We start from the raw sequence: 17412 nt of genomic DNA on the forward strand, positions 1-17412 counted from the left end.
TTGGTGGATTTTGTTTCTTTCATGTTAAACTCTTTTCCATTTCCTTATTGGGTACACATATGACCAAACACTAGGAAATGCCTAAGTACGAGAACAGCCAAAACTCTGTATACAAGTCCAAAATCCAAGGTTTAATTCAACAAAGCAGTCTCTAAACACAGGAAGTCAGTCAGAGAACCAAACACAGCCGACAGAGCAGACCAAATCCTGTAACAGTCTGAAATCTAAAAATAGACAAGACGCAAAACGCATATGGGATCAAACGAGGCTCGATGGTGAAGCACAGGCAAAGATCATACACAAGGAAACTAACCCAAGGGATTGGTTAATGCTCTACCAGAGAAGCATGACGGTAACACAGAAACGGAGTGGTGAACAGCAACATGCCAATAAACAGGTAAGCAAACTGACTGATGAAACACAGATGATGCACAAATCAGAAGATGGAAGAACACTAACAAAACAGCACAAGAGCAACGGATAGATCCGACAGGAACACCTGGGAATTTTGGTTTAAAGCACATCTCCACCCTGTTTTAGAGTAAACAAAGAACACACACCCTAGACTTTTATGCAAAATAGTTCAACAAAATTAAACCAACAAAACACCACCAGAATTAAATTATTTTATGACTCTATTGCACATCATCAAGTACACACATCTTATCTGCCTGCCATGTGATGTAATAGAAAAGGCATTCGATCCATCTTCAGTCATGTTCTTTCAGTCTCTCAGCAGTTTCACCTTATAGTCCTCAGGTGGGCAAATTAACCGTGAAACATTACTTTCCAGTCATGTTCTACTAATAGTATGCTAGCTAAGAATATCAGCTAGCTAGCAGTAGCCCTGTCAACTGACCTAGCTATGTTATCGAGTCAACAAGTCATAGCTCTAACCTCTAACTGTTAGTAGCCTATAAAGAACACATTCTATATGACCTGTATATTACAGGAGGCTACGGATATCTGTACAATTGTTAGTTACCTCAATTCTGTAAAGCAGATGCTCACTTGTCTTTGTAAATGACCAGATCTGGCATCACATCCTATGGTATACAGTGGTGAGTAGGCCCCAGCCCCCTGTGACCCCTTCACGGGACAAGCGGTTACAGAAGATGAAGATGAGAAAGCAAAGGTGTGTTAATGATGGCACAGTTCCATTTAGTGTCCCAGTAATCCATGACAGTGAATCAACACGCAAAAAATAACATAGCCATGTGTTTGCCCTACTCTATCAATGTTCTCAACTTCTCAGCAGGAAAGTCACAAAATGTTAAAATATCAGAGAGACTGTGACAAAATATTACTTTTGCTTTTTTTTTTCTGTCATATCTTATTTTTCAAGTTCTTATTGTTATTTAAATTGATTTAATTTACCAAAAAACATTTCTTCCAGTGTTACGGTATTTCAAGGGGAGGTAGGACCCAAATGCTGGACGATGAGTGACGAGGCAGGAGTAAGCAAAAAACTGAATTTAATTAAACAAAAAGGAAACAACAAAAGACTTGAGATCAGGAACACTGGGGACACTGGAGACACAGAGGAACGGTAAAAAAAAAAAACAGTATGACGCAACAAGGAGCAAAGGGGAAGGCAGGCCTACATATACACGCACGAGGAACAGAGGGGTGACGAGAGACAGGCGACACAAATCAAGACAACACAAGGAGCAACCAATGACCTAATCAAAAGGGGGAAAACACGGGGAGAAACACAACAGGAAATCAAGAACTTAACTAAATAAAACAGGAAACTGGAAAACATGAAACATGAACGAAACTCAAAACATGAACACAGGAATCACAAAACCAGAACCATCACACCAAGAACACCAAACTACTATGACAACCTTCTATTTATTCCACCAAATAAAAAGTATATGGGGTCAGATTTTGTGGTCTGTGCCTATCAGAGGAAGATTTAGGTATGGGCGACATGGGCAAGGCGGCACGTCGTCTCAGGGAAAAAAAAACAAAAAAACATTTGTTGCATTCGTGTGATCTGTTTCTATTGCGCTGCCCGCCACACCCTGTCAGTTTGATATGCGGACAGGGATGGGTTGATAGCAGGTGCGGAGCAGGTCATTTATTCTACTATTAATATTGACCCATCATTTCACAGACAGAATGTAATAAATAATAGAGTTAATACAAAAGCTCTCTGTATCAAGGTGAATTGGTTTAGTCTTCACTCTTGACTGAGGAGTTATGTAGTGATTCTCCACTAACCCATTTACACAATGGAGAAGAGGTCAAAAATAAAAACAAGAAGAATGTGCAGATGTGAGATAAAGGTACACTGCTGTCATCTGTTTATGAGTATGTTTATGATGATTACATCATGCATGTAATAATGATAGATGGACAGAAGAACCATGTTAGCCTGTTCCTGTTGCTTGCTTGCTGTGCTCTTACACAGGGCGACGGTTGACAGTAAAACTGGATATCATTTCACCTGTTTTATAATGATGTTACTGTTGAAACCAACACATTTTTTTTTTTTTTTTTTTTTGGTGATATGACACCACCATGAATGTTTCTCATGATGTTGATAGGTCCAGAGTTCATTAAGTTAACTTAGGAGATGTACACATTATACGGGTTAACAAAGTTCGCCCAGGGCTCGAAACAGACTAGAACCGCCACTGGTGCCTATATTTAGATATGATATCAGTGACTGACAATGGCAGGACAGCAATGGAAGACATGTCGTTATGTTTTTGTGGCAGCATCAGGCCGCCATAGAAATCAGACTTTGACGCCGGAAACTTGAAGCCACGCCGCTTCATTATTTTCCCATTAAGCCGACAACCAATCAAAACGGACGAATCTACGATCATTTACTTTCATTTCCCTCAGGGACCTGTCCGGACATAGACCGGTGAAGTCACAAAGCCACGTGAGGGGAGGAGGAAGAGGAGGAGGAAGAGGAGGAGGAAGAGTGAGGAGGGACATAATTTGCTGTAGGCGCGTGTGGAAGGAACATCTACGTCGAAATTGAGCAGAGGACTGACACACGGGAAGACGGCTGCAGAGAAACAACAGGTTAGTGGGTTAACCTGTCGTGATTATTTTTCTGTTAAATTCTATTTTATTTAAAAATCCCAAGTAAATCTCTCAGCTTTCAGTCACTGGCTGCTGTTTGTCGGTTTGTTGCGGTTGTTATTCGAGAAATTATGATATTTAGATTAAGCTGTGAAATGTAAATAGACTCTTCCTCTTCTGATAGGACGCAGACATGGGCGAGAAGTACGAGATGGAAAAGGAGTACGCAGCCAAACATGAACAAAACGGAGACGTGGGGTAAAAACAAAACAAAACAAAACAAAACTCTTTTAATCCTCTATTTCTGTATGTTTAACCAAGAGTGATGACATTAAACACCAGTGCTATATCAGTTAATGTTGGGAAGTACCTGATTTGCTCCTGTCGTGTACTTAAGTATATTTTAAGGTACTTGTATGTCATATGAACTCATGTAATTTAGTTACTTTATACTTGTACTACATTTAAGAGGGAAAGTTCCTTTGTAGATGCAAAACAATGACAAAATATACCTAACTATACATATAAGTTATTTAGCATTAAGCTGAGACATAATAATTTCTACCTCATACTATTAAAAATAATTAAAATGATGTAAACAGGAATGTATCAACAGGTTTAATATATATTCCACAAAATAAATATTTTATATTTTGCCCCTAAGACTTACCTACCCTGTGGTATGTAAGAAATATACAGTTAGGCTGTATGTTTGACGTAATGTTTACTTATTTATGTATATTTATATGTCTCCTTCAGCGGTGACGAGAATGATGACTTAAAGAAGAAGAAGAAGAAGAAGAAAGAAAAGGAGCCGAAGCTGCCCATGGTCGGCCCCATCGCTGTGGTAAGCTCTGCCTTCACGCTGTGAGGTCCGTCGGTCATAGTCAGGTGTGCGTGCTCTGCAATCGTTTCTGAAGCAGTTCATTTTTTTACTTCAACAATGCTACTTTCTGCTGTGTGTGTGCCGAGCTTTGTGCGACGGTGTTGATGTAAGAGGGGAAGCGGGGAGAGAGGATGGGAGTGCGGCACATCCTCCTGTTGTTTGGGTGAACTCCACCTGTCCCCTGCTGGGAGGAGATAATAGCTGCCAAGAGTTTAAAGGTTTTTTCCTCCTTATTCTGATTTCTAAATTCAAACGGCTTTCTTTGGTCGCTCTCTTTTTTTTTTTTTTGTGAGTGCAGTTCAGGTTTGCGGACAGCTTGGACAAGTTGATGATCTTTATTGGGGCCGTGATGGCCGTTGCCAATGGGTTAGTGCTTCCTCTCATGTGCATAGTCTTTGGAGACATGACAGACAGCTTTATATCGGACGCTTCGAATTCCCTCAACGCAACCAACCCAAGTAGGTTTTCAGACGCACTCTTGGGTTTATACAGCTAATTCAAATAAATGATTAAGAACTAATATAGCACTTTTTGACAATGTCTTTGGTTACCTTTTCATTTACAGATGACACCGTGCCCAGTAAATTAGAAGATGACATGACAGTGTAAGGCTTTATATGATCAACCACATCACTGCACGCTTTCTTTGTGAAAATGTCTCCAGATGAAGCAAATCAAAGTTAAGAGTCATACTGTATGTGTCACTTCTCTTCTTTCAGCTTTTCCATCTACTACTCCATAATGGGAGCTGGTGTGCTGGTTGCAGCCTACCTGCAGGTGTCCTTGTGGACCCTGGCAGCCGGGCGGCAGGTCAGACGCATCCGCACCTTGTTTTTCCACCGCATCATGCAGCAAGACATCGGCTGGTTTGACGTCAATGAGACAGGAGAGCTCAACACACGTCTTACAGAGTAAGTAACGAAGAAATCACTCTGTTTTATATTTCTCCTCTGTCCTGCCAAAGTGTCATACAGAAGTGTAAAGGATGTTTCCTTTTTGAATCGTTGAAAAATATTCTTATCACCGAGATCATTGGTCATTTTTGTTATACTTGCATTCACAGTGATGTCTATAAAATCCAAGAGGGCATTGGTGACAAGGCGGGGATGCTGATCCAGGGTTTCTCCACCTTCGTCACGTCCTTTGTCATCGGCTTCATCAAAGGCTGGAAGCTCACTCTCGTCATTCTGGCTATAAGCCCCGCACTGGGCGTTTCAGCCGCACTTTTCAGTAAGGTACGCTGTTGTTCTCTTGTTTTGCTGTAAGGACTCTGGCCTCTGCAGGTGTTTCAATGAGATCCTTCTCATCTGAATAGGTGTTGACGAGCTTCACCGCTAAAGAGCAGTCCGCGTACGCCAAAGCTGGTGCTGTGGCAGAAGAGGTGCTCTCCGCCGTCAGGACTGTGTTTGCATTCAGTGGCCAAGAGAAAGAGATTAAGAGGTGCGTATGCAGTGTTTGTGTGTGTGTATGCTGACATGCTTTTTTATCCGCACTCTCATGTTATCATGTGTTTAACTAAGCCACTGTGTCTAGATTTCCATAGTGTGAAATTAAGATTATAAAAGAGGGTTTTATGAGCAAAACCTCTGACTACTTTAACATTCAGTCGACCTACCAGAGTCTTGGCTGAAAAACGCTGTAATTTAATAAATCCTTAAAAATTGAATTCTGTAAATCCCTACCCTGCATTAGTCTGTGGAAACACGCCTTCTTGTCACTGCAATCTAATTTCAGCTATACAGTATCTTTGATCCTGGCTTTCAAGCACTCATGCTTGTGTGTGTGTGTGTGTGTGTTTTACACACAGATATCACAAGAACTTGGAGGATGCTAAGAGGATGGGAATTAAGAAGGCAGTCTCTGCTAACATTGCCATGGGATTCACCTTCATGATGATCTACCTGTCGTATGCTCTTGCCTTCTGGTATGGCAGCACGCTCATCTTAAGTGGAGAGTACACCATCGGAACTGTTCTCACCGTGAGTAGGGATTTATTGACTGAATTTCTCTATTACTGTTTCATGTAGACACAGAATAAGACTTACGATGTAGCTAACACTGGTGTTCATGTCTTTAGGTATTCTTTGTTGTGCTTATTGGAGCGTTTTCGATGGGACAGACCTCTCCCAACATCCAGAACTTTGCCAGTGCCCGGGGAGCTGCGTACAAAGTGTACAGCATCATTGATAATGTAAGGAAAGCAACATTTTTCTCCCATAGCGCACACATCCAAAGGAAATTCCACAGATCTGCTGCTGGACAGTTGTCAGTTTGTATTACTGAACACGCAAGGCTGTACTTTGGCACTCTGGAGAGCGGCTTTGATGCAGCCGACAACCTGGGCTCAGTAATGATACAGTGGATTTTGCTCTAATTGAGCACCTGCTGTTTGAATGAAGAAAACAGCAGGTCATTTGGTGGAAGCTGCACAGCTGTGGCTCTCCCCTTGCTTGTTGCGAATCTACTTCCACTGACTGAATTCAACTTATTTTCCAAAAAAAAAAACAGTATGATATTAATATAGTAAGACTATGATACTTTTTGCAAACACTGCACCGACGAAGCTTTCTTATCATGAAAGTGGTCGACATAGCGACAGAAATATGGCTTGTCCACAACCAGTTTGCTTAAATTATTCACTGTCCCCTAGCTGTTCTGGGACAGTGCTGTGTTTATCTTGAAGTGCACATGTTTATTTCTTACCAGACAACACACTCAAGTTAGTTTAGACACATAAATACAACATATTACATTATAGGAACTAACGGCTGAGTTGCAACTCGTTTTTACACAATATCACAACAGATAGCCGCTCTTTTTATTTGGTCTGAACTTTAAGTTGAAGGAAACTGAGCCTTCCCCTAAACTTTGTGAATGATTCCCAGTGCATTTAAGATCTTTTCACACTGCGGACACCAACCATCACCAGGTTTCTGTCCAACATGTTTTGCTCTAGATATGTTTTACTGTCTAGACTGAAATTCCAAAGGGTAAGGCTTCAAGTGGGACATTAAACAGTCTCAGCACAGAGTTCAGCCTTTGTGAGGAGCAAAGTTAGAGCGAGAATAATAGACTTGTATGTGTGTGTGTGTGGGCCTGTGTGCAGCCATAGAAGCAGTGAAAACACAAAGCAATGTAGAAATAAACATTAGCCATGTTAAATACTCTCACACTAACCTGGAGCCTTCCTAAAAGCCTTCCTCTCATTGTCTGTTTGAGGTTATGATAAGAATCAGATTCTTGATCCCACTGTGGACAAACAACAAATGAGAACAGAGAAACTGTTTTAGGGGTAAGTGAAATACTGTGGACTCTTGTCTCAACAGAACCCAGACATCGACAGCTATTCAGAAACCGGCTTCAAGCCTGACGTTATCAAAGGAAACATAGAGTTCAAGAACATTGGCTTCAGCTATCCCTCGAGGCCGGACGTCAAAGTATGTTTCACACTGACGCTGTATAACAGACATCATATTATATCAGATATATCACATAACCGACATTGTTATCATTTGCAGATATTAAATAACTTGTGTCTGAGTGTGACGAGTGGACAGACCATTGCCTTAGTGGGCAGCAGCGGGTGTGGAAAAAGCACCACGATTCAGCTGCTGCAGAGGTTCTACGATCCCCAAGAAGGATCTGTAAGTGACACCTATACAGTTCCTGGAAAATGGATTAGTAATATTCTGTTCTGTGGAAAATATGAGCAATATTATAACGTGACTTAACAAAAACGGTAGTGAAGGCACAATGGCACAAACGTTTAAAAGCAAGTGCTGCATCTGTTGGCTTGATCGTTGTAGGTGAGCATTGATGGTCACGATATCCGTTCTCTAAACGTCCGCTACCTGAGAGAGATGATCGGAGTGGTGAGCCAGGAGCCCATCCTTTTCGCCACCACCATCTCTGAGAACATCAGATATGGCCGACCTGATGTGACTGAAGCGGAGATTGAACAAGCTGCCAAAGAAGCCAACGCTTACAACTTCATTATGGACCTTCCTGATGTAGGAACATATTCATGACTACCTGTCATCCATGCATAAAAATGATTATGTCTTGCTAATACGGAAACTCCTAATGTTGAGCAGAGGTTTGAGACACTGGTTGGAGACCGAGGGACTCAGATGAGTGGAGGACAGAAGCAGAGGATTGCGATCGCTCGAGCTTTAGTCCGCAACCCCAAAATCCTTCTGTTGGATGAAGCCACATCTGCTCTTGATGCTGAGAGTGAGATGATTGTGCAAGCTGCACTCGATAAGGTACCAACACATGCAAAGTCATTTCAGTATTTACACGGGTTAAATAATTAACTATTGTACTTCAGTTTACTTTTACTACTTTGTTTAGAGAAACGTTGGTCCAGATGGCAATATTTCAATTGACCTGCTAAGAAAATTCATTTCCCCTAAAGGATGAGTCGGTTTTGTGATCTAGTGGCGGTGGTCGATTTGTTTTGACCATGGATGTATTAAGTAAAAATCTGATCTCCTGTTGGATCTCAAGCACCTGAATTGGCTTCTATTAATGGACCAAATTCTGTTCATCCATACAGTTTAATACAAATATCCATACCTGTGTAGGTTATCAGTCATCCAGGTCACAGTATATCCAAAATATATTTTTAGATGTACAAATATCCACAGTGCATACAAGATGAATATTGAACTTTCTGCTATAATGTGCAAACTGCAATTTAAAATTTGACTTTGCCTCAGCTGTACTTTGTCTGTAAATCTCATTAGTAGTAGTAGTAGTGTTGACATGCTAAATTAATGGATATCATCACAAGCTAAATATGTCAGTATGCGATCATTGTCATTGTGAACCATGAATAGAGATCAAAGCACCATTGTGCCTCATATAACCACGCCGCAGCCTCATTTAACTGCTCCTATCATTACTGTCAGTAACAGTAAAACATCCCAGTTGTAATCACGCTGTAAGCACAGACACAGAAGCTCTCCTCTCTGTGTTCAGGTTCGATTGGGTCGTACCACGTTAGTTGTGGCCCACCGCCTCTCAACCATCAGAAACGCTGATGTCATAGCCGGCTTCCAGGGAGGAGAAGTTGTAGAGCTGGGCACTCATGGCCAGCTGATGGACAAAAAAGGAGTCTACCATACACTGGTCACCATGCAGGTAACACACAAACACATAAAACACCAGCTGTTTCGACTGGATCTCGAGGGGAACTTTGTTATTGCAGAACGATTGGCCTTTGATATTGTTTGTGTGTTTGTGGTTTCTTCGTGCAGACCTTTCAGAAGGTCGAGGAGGAGGAGGAGGAGGAGGAAGACGCAGAACATGATTTGTCTCCGGGTGAGAAGAGCCCATTAGTCAAGTATGGCTCTGTGTCGTCTAGGAGGAAGTCAGCAAGAGGTGCCTCTATGGTTTCTTCGGTGGGAGAGAAAGACGAGAAGGATGAGCTTAAGTCTGACAACACGGAAGAGGTGAGCTGTGGTGCTGCAACTCTGTGGTGTGTTTGAGTGTGTGGGTTAGCTTTTGCATTTGGAGAATCTTGTTTTCAGTGTTTTGAAATCTACACGTTTTGGAATTTATATAATATACTCTGATTTATTCCAGAAGCTTTTTACTTCTGTAGAAATGTAGCCACATCTCCTCATTTACAATACCTTTGTGCTTTTCCTTATATCTAATCCAACATTCACGCATTTATATACTAAATTAAGTTTAACTCATTCTCATTTTCTGAATCTACTCTAAAAGAAAAATATAATAGAGGCAGAAAGAACTGAGATGTGATTCAGCTTTCTCTCTGTCTCTCTCTCTCTCTCTCTCTGCAGGATGAAGATGTCCCCCCCGTGTCCTTCCTCAAAGTGTTGCGTCTCAACAGTTCCGAGTGGCCTTACATTCTGGTGGGGACCATTTGTGCCACCATCAATGGAGCAATACAGCCTCTGTTCGCTGTGCTCTTTTCCAAGATCATCACTGTAGGTCGCTCTTAGTTTCACAAGATATTTTAGAAGTTTTTAGAAGGCATAGAAACCTGAAAGTTTGCTGTTTTCATCTCCTCTCAGGTGTTTGCAAACCCAGATCTAGAAGTTGTCAAGGAAAGATCTGAATTCTTTTCCCTCATGTTTGTGGCTATTGGAGGCGTAGCCTTTGTCACCATGTTTCTACAGGTATGCATTCACATGTCGGCTTGCTGGTCTGTTGATCAGCCTCAAATGAATAGTTGTCATATTGATATTATATTTTGACGAATGATGTCTCACCTGATGTTAGAAGACTGAATAAACAGCTAGTCTTACCTTGTGCACAGGTAGACAAACTGGATGCACCACTGACGTTCACGAATATCTTGTTTTATGATTATATCTTATTCGTTTTATTGGAGTAAAAAACATAAAACTGAACAAAACCAGGACAGCTGTCCCCCACGGTAGTAACTAAAAGTCCTATCAGTCTTCTCTTTTATATCTCTTGAAGATGTTCAAGTGTCTTGAAACATATATATCTAGACCAAAATACTGATTGTCCTCTCATGTTAAACCTTAAAACCTGGAGTTAAGAAAGTATCATCTGTCACACAGTTTACGAGAGCACACTGTATCTACAAGTGTGTTCTCCACACCCATGCTGTATGAAGATAATCGTGTAGCAGTACAAACACCAGTCTTTGTTTTTATAGGGTTACTGTTTTGGTAAATCTGGAGAAGTTCTCACCCTGAAACTGCGACTTGAGGCTTTTAAGGCCATGATGAGACAGGTGAGTGCAACAAATACATGTAAGTAATATATAAAGGGATGAGATTAGCAGAGCTAAGATGTAATATGTGTGCAAAGGGTGCCAGCACGGCCACTTCAATAATGAGATATAATGTGGATGTAAAGTACAAACATTAATGAAGCAATAAGAGCTTGAGAATAAATATTTTTGCAGCCATAATGAAAAAGTGTCATATTGGAATAGAGTCCCATAAAGATAAAGATATTAGGTAGGGACAGGACTCTCTGAAGTCTGTGATGTTGGTGGTGGCTGTGGAGGAGACCCCACAACCAAGATAACGTAAAGATGGGGAGGAGGAAGGCTGCACGACAGACAGTCTGAAAGTGACAGAACCACCATGAACTTAAGGAACGGGGACTTGACTTGGACATATTTTGTTCAAGGGCTGTAAAGCTTGGACGTCAGATCAACTCAAGCTGGTTATGTAAACAAATTTTGTATTGCCGTTGCATTTTACAAGTCTTTTTTCCAAGTGTATTTATTCTATTTATATTCATAGCCAATAGAAAATGTTTATCTCTTGTCGGGTTGCAGGATCTCGGCTGGTATGACCACCACAAAAACAGCGTTGGTGCACTCACTACGAGACTGGCCACAGACGCAGCCCAAGTCCAAGGGGTAACTCTTAACGGCGGACTCACATGCAAGAAGCTAAACTGTGTGCCAAAAGGCTGCCTCAGCCAATTATGAAATAAAACCAATGATGTTGTTGTCTTCTTTGTTTCTATTTGATGCTCAGGCCGCAGGAGTACGCATGGCATCATTCGCCCAGAATATTGCCAACATGGGCACTGGTATAATATTATCCCTGGTGTATGGCTGGGAGCTGACCTTACTCCTCCTGGCTGTGATGCCATTCATAGCTGTGGCTGGGGCTGTGGAGATGAAGATGCTCACCGGACACGCTGCCGAAGACAAGAAGGAACTAGAGAAGGCTGGAAAGGTATGGATTCAATGTGAGATGTGCCAGACTTTCACAAGTCATTTGACTCATCAGATGGACGCCTGACGCTTGATGAGCCGGATGTCGGAGTTGAGCTGGTTTCAACTTTTGTCAGTCTCAGCACTCCAATGATACAGTCACCTACTATGGCATAAGACTCACAAACGTATTCAACTTTATTACTTTGCACTGACCTTGTGATAAGATACTCTTTTTTTTTTTTTTTACTGCATGTCTCTACAGATTGCTACAGAAGCCATCGAGAACATCCGCACTGTTGCCTCTCTCACAAGAGAGGCCAAGTTTGAGGATTTGTATCAGGAAAACCTCAGAGTGCCTTATAAGTACGAACTTCTTTTAACCACGGATGATCTCTGTGACATATACGAACAGTATATATACGCATGATATTTAATCAAAAGTAATTAATATGAGAGGCAATTTATCTGCTAATACCGCTCTCTTAATCTCTGTACAGGAACTCCATAAAAAAGGCCCATGTGTACGGTTTAACCTTCTCCTTCTCCCAGGCCATGATCTACTTTGCTTATGCAGCCTGTTTCCGCTTTGGAGCGTGGCTCATTGTTTCTGGAAGGATGGATGCTGAATCGGTGTTCCTGTGAGTCTGACCTTGTCTCTTAATCAGAAGATTAACAATCAGGGCTTTTAGCTCATGATGCAGAAGATCTCCAGCAGTTTGCGTGCAGTTGTAGATGACTGGTGATAAAGACTGACCAAAGCATTCTTGCTGTGATGAGAGGCTGCTTATGTGGCTGTTAATCATTACTCTGGAGCCAAGCATGTGAGGTGCTGCTGTGAATGCTACAAACCCAGAACACAAGACACCTGTAGTTGCTACGAGCGCCCAGACCAGCACACACGTGTATCAGGGTTATTATCTAATTCGGAGACACATTGCTGGGAGGAGCCATGGGATTGATATTCTGCTTGTTGTAAAAAGAGGAAGTCCAGAGTTCATCACACCTAACATTTCTGAAAGACCATAAATTTATAGAGTGTTCTTGCCATGGAGTGTTTAAACGAGCATACAAAGATACCCAGTGGGCCAGACAATGTTCTAGAAATTATATTTAGAGATACAACAAAAGCATAAAATAAATACATAAAAAAGGTATGGTAACAAAGTGACATTGATAAGATAAAATGTTTATCGTATTTATAATCTTAGAGTTTAGACATTTGCTGATTAGCACTAAGCACAAAGTTCAGCTAGTTCTCAATGGAAATTTGCCAGTAGGGGAAAGATGAAGAGATCACCAAAGTCAATAGGATTCAACATCTGGGAACCATGAATGAAATCAGAAACCATCAAATACCAGTCGAGATATTTCCGTGTGGACCTAAGTGTCATTGCTATGCTGGATTCATGCAGGTAGCACTTTTAAAAATGTTAAATCTAGTTTAGAGGAGGAAATTATAAGAGGATCATTGGTGGCTGTTGGGGATTGATGTTTTTACCCCCACCCAGAATGAGAGCAGCCTTCTGAAAAAGCATGAAGTTTCCCAAAAGGATGACCACCGACAGCAGAACTCAGAGTTCTGATTGTTTTAATACCGAAAACAAATTACAACCTGGCAGCAGATGTTAATGAATCAGGTTCCAAGTCCACACAAAACAAAAAAGAGAGTCAGAATGGCTTAACACATGATCTTGAGTGCATTTGGACTAAACTGTCTTTAAAGAAACAAAGGTAGCAATGGAAACAACAAAACCTAGAAACTACAAATGTAAACAGGTTTTTAAATGAAACCATTTTAAATACATTAACTTCAAAACAAATATTTTAATCTTAAATTAATATTAGGCTTAACAAAAAGAAAATACAAAAGAAAGCAATCCCATTCTCTCCCCCTCTAAATACTAGATGGTGTAGTCTGGATTGGAAGCACCTGGTGACTATGTGGCGTTCAAGTGCGCACTTCTTGAACATTACCTCGACAGGAACACCCCCAAAAGAGAAAATGGTTAAAATCAATCAACACCAATGAAACAAACCCTGGAGAAAATATATTAACCTAAGTCAATGTATTAAACTAAACGGATCCATATTTAGTTAACATGTAGAAATATACTAAATAAAAGTAAATATTTAAAGAAAGAAAGAAAGGGCCAACCTGACAGGTGAGGGAGTGAGTGCAGCTCCCTCACAGTGGCTGAAAACAAAAGTAGTCTTCTTCTGATTAGTATTTGATGAAATCTTTTTACTATTTCATCTTCACACTTCCCGCTTCGTAAAAAACGTGAATGACGAAATACAGGTAACACGATGAAATGCTAATAGAGTGAAAGTCTGAAGTCTGATGACACGTACAGTACACTCAGGCGTCATGTTAGCCTTATGTGATTCCATTTTGACTCCTGACCGTTATTGGTAAATCTAAATTTGCTTTCCCCTCCCAGTGTGATTTCGGCTGTTCTGTTCGGCGCCATGGCTCTCGGGGAGGCCAACTCCTTCGCTCCAAACTACGCTAAGGCCAAATTGTCCGCCGCCCACCTCATGATGTTGCTGAACAAAGTTCCTGCCATCGATAATCTTTCAAAGGAGGGAGAATGCCCTGTACGTAACACAAAGCCCCACACATTAACCACAGTGCTCACAAAGCGGCGTTTTAAACAAACACATGGTGACCCATCATTCTTCTGTCTCATTTTAAAACTCCAGGACAGATTTGATGGTAACGTGAGCTTTGAGGCCGTCAAGTTCAACTACCCTTCACGCCCCGATGTGCCGATTCTGCAAGGGCTGAATCTGAATGTGAAGAAGGGGGAGACTCTGGCCTTAGTGGGGAGCAGCGGCTGTGGAAAGAGCACCACCATCCAGCTGCTGGAGAGGTTCTACGACCCCTTAGACGGGAGAGTGGTGAGAAAACAAATACACTCTCAGTTGTTGCGGAGCTTGCATCCTGGCACTAGTGCCTCTTCACCTACTGTTAGTTAATGGTTAGCTGGCTGTTGTGTTTATGGCTGCCTTACAGCAGCACCATGCTGATAGGACCTTGAGACATTATTGGTGTATGAGCTTATATGTGCTTTTATCTAGATTACTGCTCTAATCATCCATAATCAGTGAGAGACAAATGTTTTGGTCTCCCATGTGATCACAAGATCTTTATTTCAGATATAGTTTTTATTTCTGAATGCCCACAAACATCATCCAGCTCTACAGATCCATTGTGTAGCTGTCAGCCCGGGAACTTAACTCATAAGCGTTTGCTAAAGCAAGCAGCTGAATATTGACATTTGATAGTTTCAAATATCCACGTTGCCCCATTTCCTCCTCCTTTTATATAAAAGTATTATTCAACCGATCTTTCTCTACTGCTCCACCTGTTTCTTCAACATGCTCTGAGTCATAAACCGGACCAAAGTCATGTGTCACACCAACACACCCACTCAATCGCCACATCACCCTCATGGTGCAGGAGCTCAATTTGGCAAAAGCTTGGTACCCATAGCAGCACTGGAAGTTGGTGGACATGATGACAGACACAGAGTAAATAATTGTATAAAGACTGAATGCTCGTGCTGCTCCTTTAACTCTTTAAAATGTCAGGTTTTCGCTATTCTTAAGTGGTCAAAAAATCTGTCAAAGCAGATTAAGACACCAACACCCACATCTTCCTCTGAAATAATTTCCATTTTCTCCTTCAGATGCTGGACTATATGAACGCCAAACAACTGAACATCCACTGGCTGAGATCCCAGATAGGCATCGTGTCCCAGGAGCCGGTGCTGTTTGACTGCTCCTTGGCTGAAAACATTGCGTATGGAGATAACAGCCGCACTGTGACCAAGGAGGAGATAGAGGCAGCTGCCAAAGCGGCCAACATTCACAGCTTCATAGAAGACCTGCCGCAGGTACTGCAACATGAATTGAATCGCAGATTTGCCTCTAAAAGAAAGCTCATCAAAGGCTCAGGATTTCTTTTTCTGTTCAAGAAGAAAGGCAGAGTCATTCTGCAGTCTCAATTTTCCTCATGAGCAGCATGAATTATATAATTCGTTCCGAGTTACATAACAGGAATTTGCAAATGTGAAATAGAGTTAATTATTTACAGTGTGGAGTGATTTTATTACAAGCGGTTTCTGTCATTACTTAGACTAACACCACTATGTGTCTCTCCTCCTGTTTGCATGAGCAGAAGTATGACACCCAGGCAGGCGACAAAGGGACCCAGCTGTCAGGTGGTCAGAAGCAGCGAATAGCCATAGCCAGGGCCATTCTCCGCAACCCCAGACTGCTGCTGCTGGATGAAGCCACCTCTGCACTCGACACCGAGAGCGAGAAGGTGAGAGTTGGTATTCTCCTCTTTTGAGCACTCACTCTGCTCAAGCTGAACACATTCGATCCTTCTGACAAAAAATGCATAATGTCTGTTACTATTAAACAGAGAGAAAAGATTGTTATTATCACATAATAAGTTATGATTAAACAGAGTAGAAATTATCATAGCTAGATTTCTCTGAATGGTGATTCAGAAACAGGAAAATGTGGAAAGCTAACACTGCTGCAGATCAGCCGTTCCTTAAATGTTTTCTTTTTAACATAAGGTCACTGTTGTCTCTCTGCAGGTGGTGCAGGAGGCCCTGGACCAGGCCAGCAAGGGCAGGACATGTATCATTGTGGCCCACCGCCTGTCCACCATCCAAAACGCAGACCGCATCGTAGTCTTCCAGGGAGGAGTGGTGGTGGAACAGGGGACACATCAACAGCTGCTGGCAAAGAAAGGAGTCTACCACATGCTGGTCACCACACAGATGGGCCACGGGCGGGATTGAGAATACAGGGAAAGCATTCTAAAGGCATTTGTTCATAATTATGTTTAAGCAGGATTAAACACTATGTCCTGTAAGTTAACGCACTTTGTTATAAAGTCTGTGCTTTTGTTGAGAGCAGTCTCTTTCATGCCTCCTTTTCAATGAAGCTGTTTCGGCGAGTGACAACAGGAATACTGCAGGTGTAAACGGTAAAATCGATCACTGAACCTGCTTTAGTTTCACGGTCCTGGTATGTTGGTTTACTGTAGTTGTTCCTCCTCCATTTTTACTGCAGACATTTTGACATGTGGCAGTAGGGGAAGAGCTTTCAAGACGTCTACATTCCAGTTAGGAGGAGGTCCTGCTTTTATGCATGGTGGTTCACCATCATGGCTTACAGCAACGCTTAATGTAACTGATTAATACATCTGTAATTTCTTTATTGTGTCAAGTCAAAATGGCTTCCATTTCAGTTTGCCTTCTGCTTCTGTCCCTAATCCTTGGCACCTTCTACCTCCTCGTGGGATCGGCCTCACCTCCTAGGGAGTCTGTAAAAGCAGATGGGCGGTTTGAATTAAATTCTAACTGTGGTGATTGTCTCATTTGTTATGGCCAGACTTTGTTTTAGGTTGGAGTTACTTGATGCAAACCTAGTTGCTGATTCAATCTTCTGTGAACTATCAATGAAAAATGTACATTGAGCTAAGCTAACGGTGCACCGGATCTATTACCTTCAATTATGCCTTAAACTCTGGAATCACTGGAAGGAAATGTATTTTGACTGAGCTTATAATAGAGCAGAAGTGCCTGAGCAGTTTAACGCAGGAAAATGTGTGTTCAGTGTTTTGAACAGCAGGCTGCTCAAATGTGAATTCTCGTTCAAAGTTTTGCTGCATTCACCAAGAATATAATTCTGTTTCTAAAATGTTTCTGTCACTAATATTTCTGGAGATATGCACCTATTAAAGTTTTGTATCCAAACTGAAGTGTGGCCTCGTTTA

The 17412-nt window shown here is 41.6% G+C and overlaps 1 protein-coding gene across 1 annotated transcript; it reads left to right on the forward strand.

Moving 5' to 3' along the window:
• The first annotated feature begins 2985 nt into the window (after positions 1–2985).
• abcb4 (ATP-binding cassette, sub-family B (MDR/TAP), member 4) lies at positions 2986–17334 on the forward strand. The gene is made up of 28 exons (XM_084556351.1): positions 2986–3045; positions 3230–3303; positions 3805–3892; positions 4230–4389; positions 4497–4536; positions 4651–4842; positions 4995–5166; positions 5247–5371; positions 5739–5910; positions 6009–6122; positions 7258–7368; positions 7450–7575; positions 7738–7941; positions 8026–8196; positions 8915–9076; positions 9193–9387; positions 9742–9888; positions 9976–10080; positions 10590–10667; positions 11223–11306; positions 11428–11631; positions 11875–11975; positions 12110–12250; positions 14054–14210; positions 14316–14513; positions 15305–15511; positions 15796–15942; positions 16226–17334. Exons 2-28 carry the CDS (start codon positions 3239–3241, stop codon positions 16430–16432), a joined length of 3873 nt encoding a protein of 1290 aa, XP_084412477.1. The 5' UTR covers positions 2986–3045; positions 3230–3238; the 3' UTR covers positions 16433–17334.
• The last annotated feature ends 78 nt before the right edge of the window (positions 17335–17412 follow it).

Source organism: Chelon labrosus (genome assembly GCF_963514085.1).
Source record: "Chelon labrosus genome assembly, chromosome: 12".
Classification (NCBI taxonomy): domain Eukaryota; kingdom Metazoa; phylum Chordata; class Actinopteri; order Mugiliformes; family Mugilidae; genus Chelon; species Chelon labrosus.